Source organism: Grammomys surdaster, unplaced genomic scaffold, assembly GCF_004785775.1.
Source record: "Grammomys surdaster isolate TR1022 unplaced genomic scaffold, NIH_TR_1.0 126298, whole genome shotgun sequence".
Lineage (NCBI taxonomy): Eukaryota > Metazoa > Chordata > Mammalia > Rodentia > Muridae > Grammomys > Grammomys surdaster.
Genome location: NW_021621098.1, coordinates 5353442 through 5370111, shown reverse-complemented (window position 1 = coordinate 5370111; position 16670 = coordinate 5353442). Strand labels below are relative to the sequence as shown.

The following is a 16670-nucleotide window of genomic DNA, read 5'->3' as shown; positions in this document are numbered from 1 at the left end:
TGGCTCGGCTGAGTTGTCACGTGAGCAAGCCTTGTTCGGCTGCTGCGCCACACGATCTGGCTCAGATCGGCTCGGGCTCCATTACCACACGAGCAAACCCAGCCTGGCTGCTGCATCACACGAGCAGCCTCGGCTTGGCTCGACTGAGTTGTCACGTGAGCAAGCCTTGTTCAGCTGCTGCGTCACACGATCTGGCTCGGCTCAGTTCGGATGCTTGGTCACACGAGTAAACTAGGCGCAGGCCAGATAAGACCGAGGTTTCGAAGGTGCCTGGGCAGCACAGTTGTGGGCGTGGCACTCCTGTGTATGTGTTAGCGTACCTTGAGTATGTGTTTGAGCGGCTTGCATGGGAGAACCTAGAGCAGACACTCCTAAGACTCATTTTTCTTCAGGTTAAGTATGTTAATTGTTAATGCTATAAAAGGCAATATGAACAGGTCTTTTCTTGAATGTTTAGTTGTTGACTTCTTAAAATCAACTTTCAGAGTGAAGAAATTGAAGCAATGGCAGCCATTTATGGCGAGGAGTGGTGTGTCATTGATGAAAATGCCAAAATATTTTGTATTAGAATCACTGACTTCATGGATGACCCCAAATGGACACTTTGTTTGCAGGTATTTTTTTTTTTACATTTTTACAACCACTTTCCAGTCATTAGAACTTAATATATAATTTATTCAATTTGTCTGTTTATGATTTTTCCAATATGAATTGGTTTTTGGATTGCCTTTGTTGATTGTCATGATTATGCAAACATTGGTATTTAATTGCAGATTACCCTCAAACCATGCTTTTGTTGATGGTTACAATCTTTCTTGTCAAAATTCTTATAATTATTAAACCTGTTAATGTTTTGTTTACAGACTTGAGTTATCTCTTTTTGTTACCCTAACCAATAAAAGAAGGTTTAGACCTAGAAAGGTGCCTGACAATTAAGATGAGGAAGTTATGAGATTCTGTTGTGCTTAGAATAAATAAAATAAATGAAAAGATTAGTGATGGCTTTCTGTCTTATTAGTTGTGGCATATTCCATGGCTGGTATATTTTTAAATAAAGGATGCTAATTTGTGAAAATTGTCATGTTTCATAATACTGATTTTTTTTTCAAAAGTTTATTCATTTTGTTTGTTGGTTGGTTTACCTTTGTTTTTCAAGATAGCGTTTCTCTGAGTAGTCTTGGTTGTCCTTGAACTCTATCTGTATACCAGGCTAGCCTTGAACTCAGAGATCTACCTGCCTCTGCCTCTTAAGGGCTGGGATTAAAGGTGTGCACCAACCAGCACCCCGACCCTCATAATACTGATTTTAAAAGAGATGTGTATTTTGCAGAGTATATTTAATTTCATAGGATATTTTAAGTATTCAGAAAAATATTTGTAAAATGAAAGATAGTATCAACATTCATTGGCGTCAGGAGATAGGGTCCCTCCCTGTACCCATTAATCTTTCATCTTTGGTTTTCTTCATCTGAACTTTCATTCTTTTATAGCTTCCCTGCCTAGAATTAGCTTCCAAAAACATTAAAGCCTCTCTAACAGCATAATTTTGGTAGAACTATAAATATGAAGGAGGAGATTTTTCACCTGATAATAAATAAAACTATGTTTTGTCTTTTGTCTAGACAAGTTAGGAACTTGTTCATTGCCTGGCTTTATAAATGTAGTTGCTTTTCAGTGTAAGCGGATTTGTTTTAAAACTTCTTTGTAGGTGATGTTACCAAATGAGTACCCGGGTACAGCGCCGCCTGTTTATCAGTTGAAGTAAGCCTTTTCTCTCTATATATATTACTATTTTTACTTTATGTATGTGAGTACACTGTCGCTCCAGAAGAGGACATCAGATCCCATTACAGATGGTTGTGAACCACCACGGGGTTGCTGAGAATTGAACTCAGGATCTTTGGAAGAGCAGTCACTGCTCTTAACTGCTGAGCCATCTCTCTAGCCCCTACCTTTATATTTTTATAAAAATATTTTACTGTCAAAGATAATCTTCTATATAGTCATTGTGTTTATAGAAAGTACTTTGTTTAAAATGAATATAGAAATTAAAAGCATCTATGTTACATTGGTGTAGAGCATTTTACAGAATGATGTAAAGCACACTAATGAGTATTTGAAATATATACCTAATTGTTGAATAATGTTCTTTACTGTGTTTATTCAATCTTAGTGCTCCTTGGCTGAAAGGGCAAGAACGTGCAGACATATCAAACAGCCTTGAGGATATATATGTGTAAGTGACAGAGAACTTTTCACAGATGTTTTCCTAGTGGTTTTGCTCTGAGCTTTTCTTGACAGATGCTCGTCCTTTTCCTGAACCTTTTCTGAGGCTCTTTCATTAACAAAAACATTTACTGTAAGCACACTTAAAAGGTTAGTTGCATAACTTTATATGTGCATTTGATAGAAAAATATGGTAATATTTAAAATGAGAAGACAGCAATACTTTCTTGGCTTCTGAAGGCAAATTTAGAAATGTTGCTCTTGTATATCCTCATAGAATATAGAGAGTAAAATGATGATGAAATAATTCCAACCATAATTATTTGTTAAATTTCTCAATACTTTGATAGTTCTCTTGTATTAATCTAAAAGACCAAGATCCTGCAGAGGCACTGTTTTTCATTTGTCTGTCCATCCATCCATCCATCCATCCATCCTTCCATCAAACACTACATGGCAGGTAGTGTGTTAGATCCTATATATACATGGTTTCTCAAAACTAGAGATTATCCCTTTCTTTAGCCTTTAGAATTTTCTAATGTGAAAGCAGAAGGCACTACAGCACTGTAAAATTGAACACAGCTCTGCAGCTGTGATACCTTTTGTCAGAACAAAGCTAGGCAGTGTGATGGTAATTAACTTTGAAAGGTTTATTCTAATCTGGCTTGCTTGACTAAGAGCTGAGTTAATTAGCTCATACTCGTTTCAATGAACAGTTAGAGTATAGTAAGGGGACATGAAATGGGATGGTAAGAGACCACCACGGCAGGGAAAAGGTGAAGAAAGGTGGACAGTCGGATCTGAGTTCTGTAGAGACCAGCTTAACCATGAGAACTGTTGGAAGCTCAAGTTTGAGTAGTGGGATGCCAATGATAAGACTTCTGTTTGGAAAAGCGAGCCTGCTTCTCTGTGGAGATGACTGGAAAGTAACAAGAACTGATGAAAGAAATGTGTTGGGAAGCTGATAAATCATTAGTCAAGAGAAAAATATGGTTGATTTGGATTTTTGAAATATATGATTTATTAAACCAAGTAGTATTCTGGATTAGTTTGTTTTTTTCTGAATCCAGGAATTAGTAAGCATTCTATTATATGTTCTAGGTGTCCACCCTGTTTGGTACTATGAGAGTGCCCCCTTTATGTCCCAGGGATCAAGGCCAGGTTTCTTTTCCTCCCAAAATATTTAATTAGAAAATGGTAAGTCATCCTGGAATCCTTATCACTTGTTCTTCCTAAGAGACCTCTCTCGGTCCCTACTTAGTGATTCAACACACAATTATTTCTTTAATCATTTAATGTTTTTGATCCCTGTTTTAACATTACTGGCCATTCTAACATCTGTGTTTCCAACATGCTTCTTTGTGTAATCCAATTACTTTTACTTACCAACTTGTCCTTACCACTTGCTTACAATTATACATATGTACATTATATATGTATACATATATACACATGCAATTGTATGTATATACATACATGCAGTATAAATACATGTGAATATCTATAATTACATATGTGTAATTGTATAATGCACACACTTACACAGCTGGTGGTCACTTCCAGCTCATCTTTTCTTATTTTTTATTTATTTTTTTTAAATCTTTCCACGCTTGATTTCCATCATGTTACCACACTTTGTGCCTGCCCGTGGCAGTGCCATGACTGCAGGGATGGCTGACTGTGCAGTGGCTTCTCACCTACCTATCCATGACTTCAGAGCCCCGTGCACTAAGAGAAGCTTCTTACAGGACAAAGCTTGCCTCTTCTACCTCATTCAGACACTTTTAAAGGTTTGCTCTAAAGATGAGAGTGAGGGCATCATGCTTTGATTAGTGAAAGTGCTTGAATAGCAATTACAGTCTAATGACAGTATTTTATATTGATAAGTAGCAATGTGAATTGATTTTCTTTTAGTTTTATGTGACAACTTTTAATTATTTTATATATCCTAGTCATTTTAATTATTTTATATATCCTAGCATTAAGTGAAAAATATTACTAACTATATTAAAAAATCAAATATAAATCTATCAATATAGTTTTTAATGTTTTATTTTCATAATATTATAGTACTATTTGGTTGTATATATCTGGTATAATTTTGAATGATAAATTTAATATTTGTTTATTATATAAGAAGCTAAACAAACTATGGTTGGTGGTTACTTAGGTAAGAAAGTATGGATCTTTTGGTAAACATGTTTTATATTCTATATACTGGTTTTTTTGCTAGGAATTTGAAATTTAAAAATAAAGGTGAAGAGCTAGGTGTGATATTACACACCTTTGAACCCGGCACTTGGAAGGCAGAGGTGTGCAAAGCTTTGTGCGCTCAAGGTTAGCCCAATACACATATCAAGGACTACATAGTAAGACTGCCTCAAAACAAAACAAATTAAGATGGAGAGGTCCAGGATGTAGTTCAGTGCAAGCACTTTTGTCTTGAATGTGTAGGGTACTGGGTTTAATCACCAGCTCCACACACAAAACACAAATTAAAATGAATTAGGTGTACTAGGTTTGGTCACCAGCAACACACACATATATGCATGCACTCACACACAAGCACACATATACACGTGCATGCATACACAAACATGACCATGTACCTATGAAATATTAGTGGCGTGTCTAAAGCTTAGTTAGGCTGCATTAAGGCTGTTTTGGTCAGGGTTCTGGAATCAACTTTTGAATAGTATGACTTTCTTGTGTTTATTTTCATTCCAGTAGAATGAGGATAGTATTTTTGTGAAGATTAAATGACACCATATAATATACTTTATTTAGCACACAGTAGTAGTTTGTTAGCTTTGAGCCATTTGAACAAAACTCTTGGGGTAACTTGAAGAAAAGAGATTTATTTCAGGTTATAGTTTTGGAGACCCCTCAAGTATCACTGATCAGCCCTGCTGCTTCGGACCTGTGGTGAGTCAGCTTGTCATGAGGTTTTTGAAACAAACTCCTGGGGTCCAAAGAGCATAAACAAAAAAGAAGACGCAGGGGTTTAGTGTACTAGACTAGCTTTTGTCAATTAATTAGCTTCTGGTTCTATAAAGGCTTTCAATATAGCAGTGAATGGCAAAAGTTTGAAGACCAGGTTTTTGGTTTTTAATAGGAGTCATACTAAATCCTAGTTGATAATTAAAACATAGAAATAAATTCTTATTGCAAGAGAAAACAACTACATAATATGTTAATAAAAAAACATTTTTTTTTTAGTGGTAGATTTTTGGGGTCTGTGATACAGAATGATTTCTACTTTACCCAGAAAGCGTCATGCACACTGTGCCTCTTTGAGGTGGATTCTCCAAGGGACTGTTGCTAAATGCTAGTGCAGACAAAAGCAATGATACATGAAGCTCAGTAGTGCTCTCAGCTGTTGCTTCTGGGGAAGCCATGGTGAGGAGAAGACATCTCAAGTGAAAATTGAGTTTCCTCTATTGCTGTGGAAAATTACTAATTGTAGAAATTCTTCTAAGGTATTATTTTTCAAATGCTGAGTGTGGAGTCAGGTGTGGTGACCCGTTCTGTAAGCCCGGTACTGAAACTGAGGGAGAAAGAACATGGACTCAAGGTAGCTTGGGCTACATACAGTAAGACCCTGTCTTAGAGAACAAAATCTAAATGTGGATTTATAGTTTAAAAGGGATGACTTTTGTTTGTATTTCGAAGGGAGCTAGTGAGTGCTGACTGGCTAGTCAGCATTTTGGTACTTCTTGAGTTTGTGTCACTGAGGTGATGGTGACGTGAAGAATTCAGTAGAGTAAGAGTAGGACATAGAACTCTCTATAAAGCTCTGATTTTGTTCAGAAGATGATTACCAACACTGTGAAAGGGGGGATGTTACTTTCCTCTCCCATAGCCCCAGGACCTCAGGCAGTATGTCATGTATACAGGAGGCTAGAGAGGATAGGCTCCCGTGCATCCAGGCCACTGAGTCATGCTTTTCTCCTAAGCCTCCTAGATTGAAGATTCACCTAGGACAGACAAACCTTTAGCAGTATGTGCATTTGGATTTCTTACAAATCTATCCCATAGACTGTTGAAGTGCCCTTATTATTAGCTGTTTGGTAGGGTAGCAAAATGCAGTTGCTTTGAACTTTGAACTTCAGTTCTTAGTTCTTAGTAGCTTGAGACTTCTTAATTGCTAGCAAAGCTGTTGGACAAGCTAACTGGTCTCTGTAAATCTGTTTTCTCATCTCTTCAATGGGGACATCTTTATGACATTTTTGATATGTTGTGATAATCAGCTGTGCTGGTGTATATAATGTCCTTGAGACTTAGTATACATTTAATACATTGGATTTTGCACTGTCCAGAGAGAGCAAAGAAGAGTAGATATTGTTTTAAAACCTTTCCCATTAACTTGTGTGCTAAAAGGACCACAGTATTAGTGCTAGGAGTTAGAACCAGTGACATGGATGGGTTTGAGGGTAAAGGAGAGCAGCAAGGCTCTGCTGTGACATAGTGTGGGGGTGCTTTTCTTCACTCTTTTTTAAATGTATGTAAGCACACTGTCTATTCCGAGACACCAGTACATTGGATCCCATTACAGAAGATTGTGCGCCACCATGTGGTTGCTGGGAGTTGAACTCAGGACCCCTGGAAGAGCAGTCAGTGCTCTTAATTGCTGAGCCATCTCTTCAGTACTGTACATATCAAAGCTAACGTTACTCTAAAAATGAGATACTTGACCTTTATTTTATTGATGTGCTAGCATTTAACTTCCAAACTCTTAACATATTGTTTTGCTTAGTGATTTGAGATGTGTGTAATTACCTGAGTCAGCCAAACATTATTTGAAACCAAAACGAATCAATTATCCAGTAGACTAAATTTGTTTAAAAATTTTTTTTATGGATATGAGCTACATATCTTTTAGATCTGTTTAACTAAATTCCTCCGAGTGTCCTGATAGTCTGTATGTTCCTTGTTGAAGAATTTGTAGCTAAACAAGCCGATTGAGTTGTTTAAAAAGTAGAGAAGAGCTAGTAGTGATTGGACACATCCCCATCTGAAGCATCTATGGAGAGAAACAGGTTATGTCTACGCCTGTCTCACTTGTAGTTCAGATTTAGACAGTTTCTTTCTCTTCTTTGGTTGCACTTGTTCATCTAATGTTCTAAGTAAGGTACATTAATTTTTGAGCCAATTGGAGTCTGTAATGTTGGTATACAAAATGTATATTATTCAGACATAAGTGTTGGTAAATTTTATCTGTTATATATATTTGGAAAAGTCATGGTTGGGTCTTATTATAATATAGTGACTTAGGATTTAAATGTAAATACATTTTTTGAATTTGAGTTGTTACATTTTTTAAATAATGAATTTTGCCCCTGATTTTGTTTAGACAGAACATTGGTGAATGTATTCTTTACCAGTGGGTGGAGAAAATAAGAGATGCTCTGATACAGAAATCTCAGCTATCAGAGCCAGGTAAGAATGAATGATACCTCTTTGTGTTCTTTTAATTGGGAGTACTTAAATTTTCATATAGGTAATATAGTTGAAATTACACATGAAAACCTATGTTCTGGTTTGTGGTTTCTTTTTGTTATCGTCTTTCCTTTTTTCTTTTTTAGGTGGGTTGTTTGTTTATTTCTGAGACAGGGTTTCTCTGTGTATCCCTGCCCTACAACTCTCTCTGTAGAGCAGACTGGGCTCAAACTCAGAGATCTGCCTGCCTCTCCCTCTTGAGTGGTGGGCATGTGCCACCATGCTCAGCAAGGTTTATAGATTCTATATCATAAAAATTAGTTTCTCTTGAAAGTTCACTTACTCACGTAGCTATAGTGATTTATTTTTATAAGGTTTCTCTGTGGATTATATTCTTAGAATGTAGAATTTTGTGTGGAAAGAACTGGAATCTAGAATATGTTCTGCTTGAATGTTATTAAGGTATTATCAACTTTGTAGAATTCCCCATGAATTGGATATATAAATTAGATATTAATCTTAAATCTAGTGTTTATCAGAAAAGAACTCTTGAGAAGTATTTTGATTTATATTAGAATATATAGTTTATCTTTAAAATAGACTTTTAAATTGAGATGTAATTCACATACCATAGTTACTCTTCTAAGTGAAGGAATGGACCTTTACTTAGAAATTTAAAAACAACAGTATTGTCAGCCTCTTACTAAGCTGCTGAGATAGGACAGCACAAGGGCTTCTGGCTTCCTCATTTCACTCTGCTGGGCTTGCCACTCACCACAAGGCCTTTAAGAGAGAAAGAGCCCTGTTACCATTTAGCCTGGGGTTGTTTCTAAATTGCTTTTTATTGTCACTACTGATAAAATTATTTTCAGTTTTTGGGGAAAGAATTATAAAAGAGCCTGTAGCTTACAACATTGTTAGGTAAGGATTGTTTACAGAGGAGTGACTGTTTTGGACACTGAACATCGATGGCGGTGGTGCATGTGTTTTCACATGACTTCTATAGAAGCAAGTATTCTTACTGCTTTAGTTAAAAATCAAAGGGACAGTGACATAAAGTCACTAATATCTGTAGCATTTTTAAAGTGTTTTCTTTGACTTTTGGATCCATGTTGTAAGTTTACAGCATTCAGAGAGTGCACGAGAAAGGCTCTAGAAATTCTTCAAAAACAAAGTTAATTTTGATAGCTTGTCTTGTAGAGTTGAATAGTTGTAGAAATTGACAATATACCTGTAGAAATTTAGAACTCGAAATCAGAGCTTAGTTTAAACTTACAGAAAAGTTACAGAAGTAATACAGAAAGCTCATTGCATCTTTTACCTGGTTGTCTTTTCAACTTGAATAACTGTGGTATAACTACCAAGAATAGGAAACTAACCATAGTATAATGCTGTTGGGTCAATTAAAGAGCTTACTCAGGTTCCATGAGTTCTCCCATTAAAGTCCTTTCTGTTGCTGTTGGACCTTGTGTCCAGGATTCTACAGTCCATTTATTAGTTTGATCTCTTCTATTCTGTAATTGGCTCCTTGGTCTTTCCAATTTCTTAAAAAAATGCATTATTATGTTTACATGTGTGTGTTCATGTATGTGCAGGTGCATGTGTGTTTGAGCACATGGAATGTATGAGCATGTGTATGTATAGTTTGTGTGTGTGTATGTGTGTGTACACATGATGCTAGAGGACTACCTCAGGTGTTATTTTTAAAAGTGGTAGTCTGCCTTCTTTGAGACAGAGACTGTCATTGGCCTGGTGTACTCCAGGCAGATGAGAGTGGCTAGTGTGTGAACCTCGTGGATTTTCCTGCTTTTACCTTATCAGTGGGAAGGATTCTAGGACAGAACTGAGCTCCATATGCTTCTGTGGAGGCACTTTGATGAATGAGCTCTCTCTCCAGTCCCTTTCCTTTTATGTGGGAGAGAATTTGTGTTTTTTGTTTGTTTGCTTTGGTTTGCTTTTGTTTTTTGGTGGCAAGAATAGGATCTCACTATGTTGCCCAGTACCTAGGTTGGCCTGAAACCCTCAAACTCACATAACATGCTTCTTTCTTGCTTCTTCCAGGGAACTGGACCTGCAGGCTTAGGGGAATGCTACTTAAGACTGTGCTGAGGCTCTTCCTTTTCTTCTTTCAGTTCTGGGGATTGAACCAAGGACTTGTCCATGCTAGGAGTACACCACCAGCAGGCAGCTTCTCCATGGCTCTCTGTTCTTTCTCACCCACAGCTTTAGTACCCATCATCAGAAGAGCTCCCCAAGATCATCATCACCCTGACTCTTACCTCACAGTGATCCTCATGTCCTTCCTTCATTTATTTCTTAGAAATCTTTTGTTGGAAAAGCCATGATTCCTTCTGTTAAAGAATGCTGGGTAGAGACCAAAATCCAGTTCCTTTGGCTTTTTTTTTTTTTGTTCTGTTTTGGTTTTTGAGACAGTCTCACTGTATGGCCTGAAACTTGCTATGTGGACTAGGCTGGCCTGGGACTCACCAAGATCTGCCTGCCTCTTTCTGTCTATCACCCAGTGATTTTTGTAGGTGTAATTTCTTACTTGCTTCACAGATCAATCCTGATGTCTCATTTTCACATAGGCCCAGAAGAAAAGAAGAAAACTGAAGAGGAAGAGGTTGAGGTTGAAGATGATCCTGTTCTAGAACACCCACCGGAAACTCCAGTTAACACATTAGACCTGAAAGTCAGTGAAAGTACACCACCAGGTATGGTGTTCCTAACTAGTTTCTCTTGAGGAGAGGAGGGTGCTGCTGATGTTCTTGGGAGGCCTTAGAGACTCAATAAACAAACACATAAGGAAGTTTGGAGGTGCTTGTTTGTTTTTTGATTTTCCAAGACAGGATTTCTCTGTGTAGCCCTGGCTGTCCTGGAACTCACTGTGTAGACCAGGCTGGCCTCGAACTCAGAAATCCGCCTGCCTCTGCCTCCCAAGTGCTGGGATTAAAGGTGTGCACCACCATTACCAGCCGGATAGAAGTGCTTGCTTGCTTGCTTGCTTGCTTGCTTGCTTGCTTGCTTGCTTGCATGCATGCAGATAGTTGAGATTTGTTTTTGCTCCTGTAGCCTTTTTGGTTCTTAGCAGCTGAGGTAGTTGGATTCTCCATTGTAGTTATTTTTTTGAGGCAGGGTTTTTGTAGCCCTGCCTGTCCTGGAACTTACTCTGTAGACCAGGCTACCTTCAAACTTAGAGATCCACCTGCCTTTTCCTCTCACATACCCAGATTAAAGGCTGCTGGGATTACATGGGTGCATGCACAACTGCCACCACAAACAGCTGACCTAGTAAGTTTTAAACTTGTTGAAAAGGTAGAATAACAGGATCATTGCACTTTTAATGGAATAATGACTGGATATAATATTAATGTGTTTAATTCCATTATGTAAAGTGGGAATAATTTTATTGGAGGACATATATTATAGCTACACAAAATAAAATCAGATTTCACACTCGAGGTCGGCCTATGTAGAGAAGCAAGTAAGTTGTGGTGTAAGCGTCTGTCAGTCTGAGTAGCCCTTTTACTCTCTCAAAAACTAGATGCTGTGCTAACTTAAATTACTCAAGTCTAGGATTTGAGTCCTGACTGTAGCAGTTTACCTGGCAGTGCAGGTAGAGACCATATGAACATTTTACTAAAAGTTTAATTTTTGTAGAGAGTTATTTGTGCTGTTTGCTTAGATTTGCCATATGATATTATTTATATTGTAGTTCTTTTCCTTATTGCTGATTTTCTTTAAAACAAATGAATTCTTTGACTTTCTAGAAACAGAAGACTTGCCCCAAGTTGCTCACGGCGTCCCTATCACAGACCGGAGGAGCACCTTTCAGGCACACGTGGCCCCCGTCGTCTGTCCTGAACAGGTGTGTGACCGCTTTCCCTAGTACAGTGCTAGGAGACTTGCAATGACACCTTCCCTCTCATGTTAAAGTTTCATCAAAGGGAAACATTGTTGATTGTTTTCCAGACTCCCAGATTCCTGTGAGCAGGAGAGATTTTCTTGTTTCTTCTGCTTGCTTCCAAAACTGTGTGCAAATCTCATTTTTTTTTTTTAAGATTAAACTAGATCATGTGTGTCCTACAGTGCTGGGTTGGAGCTTATTCTCCAATGGATCTTGAAGAAAAGAATGATTATTCTACTGACTATGTGAAACCAGTTTCATTCAGCTGTTCCATGATGAGGGGGTCATGTGGACAGATGTGCCAAGTTCAGTCTTCCATGTGGATTCTTTCTCTTGGTTTTCTGTTAGTTGATCATATTCCTACCAGCAGATGTAAATGGCAGCTCATTCTCTGAAAGCTCTGTAGGTCCTTGACACTCCTAAGTCTTTCCAGCAAGATCTGTCATCGCTTCCGTGATCTAGCAGAAAGTAACCTACATTGATGTACGAGGTGGTCCAGTTCTATAAGTAGAGTATAATGTCAAGTACAGTTGTTCGCCACTTCATGGGTGGAGCTCCTCCAGCATGTTTCTACGCCAGCCCCACCCTCTTCTAGTGCTGAGAACCAGAACCGGACTCGCATGTAGGCAAGGGCTCCACACCCCAGTCCTCTAAGCAACTCTGAAGCCTTGACTCTTAGGAATAAAGTTCTTTTTATAAGAACTTTCCTCTCAGATGCTGAGAGAGGACATTTTCTTCTACTCCGATGTGTGCTGAGGAGCAGCAATTTTCCTCTTAGCTGACTGACCTTTCCTTCGGAAGTCTCAGTCTATCCTTGACTTTGCTCATACTCTTCCAGGGTCCTTCTTAGACATTATTCTGAATTTGTCCATCCTGATTCCTCTTTCTGTTCTTGATCCTAGACCCTCAGGCTGTGTGAGAGCTGCTGAAATAGTCCTCAGGATGATTGTCTATTGTACTATATTGATCAGAATCTGAGAACCTGAAAGTGGTAACTCAGGACCACAGATTGTAGTGTGTGGTTACAACTGGGCTCTCTGTGTCTACCTTGGGCTGTTTCCAGTGTTTCTCTTGAGTTTGTGACAATCTGACCATATCGCTCTCCCTTCCACCTACTCTCCTTCTCACACAGTCTTTGCTGATTTCTATTATGTACAAGGGAAAATCCAGACTCCTTACACATAGGCTTTATGTTTGATTCCTAATTGACCATTCCTGCTGTTCTTTTCATATCTTCTCCATACAGTGTGTAACATTTCCTCAGCCTCTCTTCCTGTTCCTTGTAGGGTTGACAGAGGACATACCAGTTAAAGCTGAGTCCCAAATAAACATTCATGGGACATACTTACATTTATTTATTTACTTTAAGTTTATATTGAAATGTATTTATTGTTGATTTAAAATTTTGTTTTAACTGGGAGGTTTTTATTGTGACTTATTTATGTTATTCATCCAGTCCTCCTCTTCCCTGCATTGGCCCTGAGTGGATGTCTTCCTCATGTCACTTTCTTTCCCTTGTCCCTTACCATATGACAAGAACTGGCTCAGGCCTCATCTGTGAAGCCTGCCTAATTCCTAGAGGCAGTTGTGATTTTACATTTGGACTGTACTCTAGTATGTGCATTTGGGAAATCTGAGAGCTAAATTTCTGGAAATGCTTGTATTTACATGAAAAGTTCTCTTTTTAGGGGAACACATTTTCATATATTGTGCCTTAGACATACAGACATATGGACGTTTGTTCATAATTAGTGCTTGGCACTACCATGGCTGTTCTTTATACTAATGTCTGCCCCGTTAGGTCATTCCAGAGCTTTATAGAGTAATTAAATGACTGATTTGCTATAAAATTTATATCAAATCACTTTAATTCTACTTTTTTAGCATCTACAGAGAAAATAAAGGGCATATTTGTTTATTTCTATTACTACTGTTTTTGAAGGTGAAAATGGTTCTTGGCAAGTTGTATGAGAATAAGAAGATTGCCAGTGCCACCCACAATATCTATGCCTACAGGTGAGTGCCTGCCAGGTTTTACAATATGCAGTTTACAAACAGTGGTTGGGAAATTATGTGCAGGATTTTAAGACATAGCTGCTTTTGTATTACAACAGTAGACCTGTGAAGTATTTGGAAACTGCAGAGAGACATGTAGCTGGGGGAGCCCAGTGTTTTCTAAAGGTAAAGTCACAGTTGGTGGGTGTAGTTGTTTTTTCTGTGAGAAGTTTATTCTTTTCAAATACTTTAACTTATGTCTAGTTTTTTAATTTAATAAAATATTTTCCTACATTTGATAAAAGCTGTTTTAATGTTGTATAATGTTTGCTGAGGTTCCACGCTGTGGTTTATTTAGCCATTTTTTTTATTGTAGTTTTTCAAATTTTCACTGCATCTTATGAACATGAATTTGATTATTTCTGCAAGGTAGATTCAGTTGCTTCTCCTTTGTGTGTGCACATGCATATGTATGTGTACATACATGTAAGTGTGAGCTTTCCTGTGTGGTGCCCAGAGGTCGGTGTTAGATTTTGTTCTCTGTGGCTCTCTACATTATTTCTTGAGCCAAGATCTCTTACTGAATCTGGAGCCACAGTTTTGTCTGAACTGACTGACTAGTATGTTCTCCTCCTCTCCTGGCCTTTGCCCGTCTGTGCTGGGTTACAGGCAGCACATTGCTATAGCCAGCTTTGTCCATGGGTGCCAGGGACTCAGACTCAGGTCCTGGTGCTCATGCAGAAACCACGTCCTCCTGCACTGGGCCCACAGTGCCACACCTTCTTTTTAAAAAGAAGTAGAGGGAATTAAAAGGAGGAAAAATGTTACAGTGGAATTATCAAAAGTATTAACTTGATACATATTTCAGGTTTTTCCAGAAGTGGTTTTTAAACCTTTTTATATTGTGTACAGCACTGCATACTCTTGTATGAGTTGAGAGTGTTGTTACAGCATGCCTTGAGAGTGGGAGTACAAATGTTTGCTGGTTTGCAAAGGAAGACACAAAGAACATTTTAAAATATAAAAAATTGTAAGATTTAGAAATGTAATTTAGACCCCAAATAAAACAATATAGATAGATACAGGCACTTGGTGTAAATTTAAAATTCAGTTGAATGTTTATAAAATTTAGATTAGCCAAACATCAAATTCAAAAGACTCAGTTTGCATAAGGGAGTTTTTTCTATTAGTAGGTTCATATCTTTTGTTTGTTTGTTTGTTTTTGTTTTTAGAGACAGGGTTTCTCTGTAGAGTCCTGGCTGTCCTGGAACTCACTCTGTAGACCAGGCTGGCTTCGAACTCAGAATTTCACCTGCCTCTGCTTCCCAAGTGCTGGGATTAAAGGCATGTGCCACCACTGCCCAGTATAGGTTCACATCTTAAAAAAAGAAGTTATGTGTATGAGTGTGTGCTCTCCTGAACGGTATCTGGATAGAAATTTAAAGTATTCCTTTTTGTCTGTCTGTCTGTTGGATTTATTTATTTATTTATTTATTTATTCATCCATTTATTTTATTTCTGATAGGGTCTCATGTAGCCTAGGCTGGCCTCAAACTTGCTTTTTTGGGCATTCCACTCATCCTACCTCTGCCCTCCAAGTGTTGGGATCACAGTCACGCTGTGTCCCGCAGTATGTGCAGATCTTGGTAGCTGGATTAAATGAGGGGACGAGTGAACCCTTTCCACATGTAGTCCCTCACCTCCCTCAGTGCCCTTAGCTTTTTCACTGTGTTATAGGCTCTGTAGTGTGCTACTTCTCAGCACTTTCAAGTTTCTCTTCTATACTGCCTGGCGCAGTATGTTCTCAATGAATGGCTGTCAGTGACTACTCTTTATTACATCAGAGCTTTCAGGCTGACAGAAGGAAATGCATGTCTTCTCACAAAAACACCTCTGGGTCCTAGTGTCCCTGTCCATAGGAATGCCTCAAGACAGAGTTCATGAAGGGTTTTTAAGACAAATATGCCAGTTTTGGAAGTGATCATATTGATGGCATTAAATAATTGAGGACTAACATTTATTTTGTCTTTTGAGATAGGGTTTCTCTGTGCAGCCCTGGCTGTCCTGCTCTGTAGAGCAGCCTGGGCTCGAACTCAGAGATCCGCCTGCCTCTGCTGCCTGAGCTCTGGGATTAAAGGTGTGCACCACCATCACCCAGTGAGGACTAACATTTATTATGTAATATGTATTTTGTTATATTTTGATGTTTCAATATATAACCCTTTATATGTGTTCCTAGGATCTTCTGTGAGGATAAACAGACCTTCTTGCAGGACTGTGAAGATGATGGAGAGACAGCTGCTGGGGGTCGCCTTCTTCACCTCATGGAGGTGAGTGAAGAGTTAAACTCTGCAGTTTGTACTTACATGCCTTACTATATCTCAGCAAATTAGAGCTCCACTTAGGAAGACGTTAAGAATTTGAATGATGGAAGACCCAGTCATAAGCACTGATTGAGGAGATGTCTTCTTCACCCCTGGCTCCAGGTCAGAGGACAGACAGTTTGTACCAAATGCTGTGCTTTCCAGGAAATAATACAAGATTGTTGTATTGCTATAACAATACAACTCTGGAAAACTGCTTTTTGTTTTCCTGACAATGGCTTCTCTGTGTTTTCACCTTTGTGAAGCTCTGTCAGATGGTAAAATATGGGTTATACTTATAATAATTCATTGTTAATAATTAAATTGTCTGAGCTATTTTCTTGACTTCTTCCAAAGTTTATGTACTTTTAATAGCCTTCCATTTAATTTTCTTAAGCAATATTCTCTTCCTTTTTAGAAATAATTTCCTTCTTTCAAAAAGTCACTTATTTTTATGTGTATGGATGTTTGTCTGCACAATGTCTGTGTACCATGTGCATGCAGTGCCACAGAGATCAAAGAGGACATTAGATTCCCTGAAACTGGAGTTCCAGGTGGTTGAGCCTCTATGTAGTTGCTGGGCCTCTCTGCTCTAATGAATAAGCTCTCTTCCAGCTCCTGTCCTTAATTTTCAGGTTTTTTTCCTGTTTTCTATTTCTGTTTTTCTTAGAATTCTTGTTCAGTTTTTACAGCTATAGTGGCTTCTAAATTTTGTCTACATATATTGAGTTCCTTTATTG

The 16670-nt window shown here is 38.2% G+C and overlaps 1 protein-coding gene across 2 annotated transcripts in view; it reads left to right on the top strand.

Annotated features, from left to right (window-relative positions):
- Impact (impact RWD domain protein) overlaps nt 1-16670 on the top strand; it is a 31257-nt gene that overhangs the window by 10819 nt on the left and 3768 nt on the right. For both annotated transcript variants that reach the window (XM_028759490.1, XM_028759489.1), the window contains exons 2-9: nt 486-614; nt 1709-1761; nt 2174-2236; nt 7580-7665; nt 10254-10379; nt 11436-11533; nt 13515-13588; nt 15807-15897. In XM_028759490.1, coding sequence (XP_028615323.1) covers nt 504-614; nt 1709-1761; nt 2174-2236; nt 7580-7665; nt 10254-10379; nt 11436-11533; nt 13515-13588; nt 15807-15897 — 702 coding nt within the window. In that variant the 5' untranslated portion in view covers nt 486-503. The remainder of the gene's footprint in view (nt 1-485; nt 615-1708; nt 1762-2173; nt 2237-7579; nt 7666-10253; nt 10380-11435; nt 11534-13514; nt 13589-15806; nt 15898-16670) is intronic.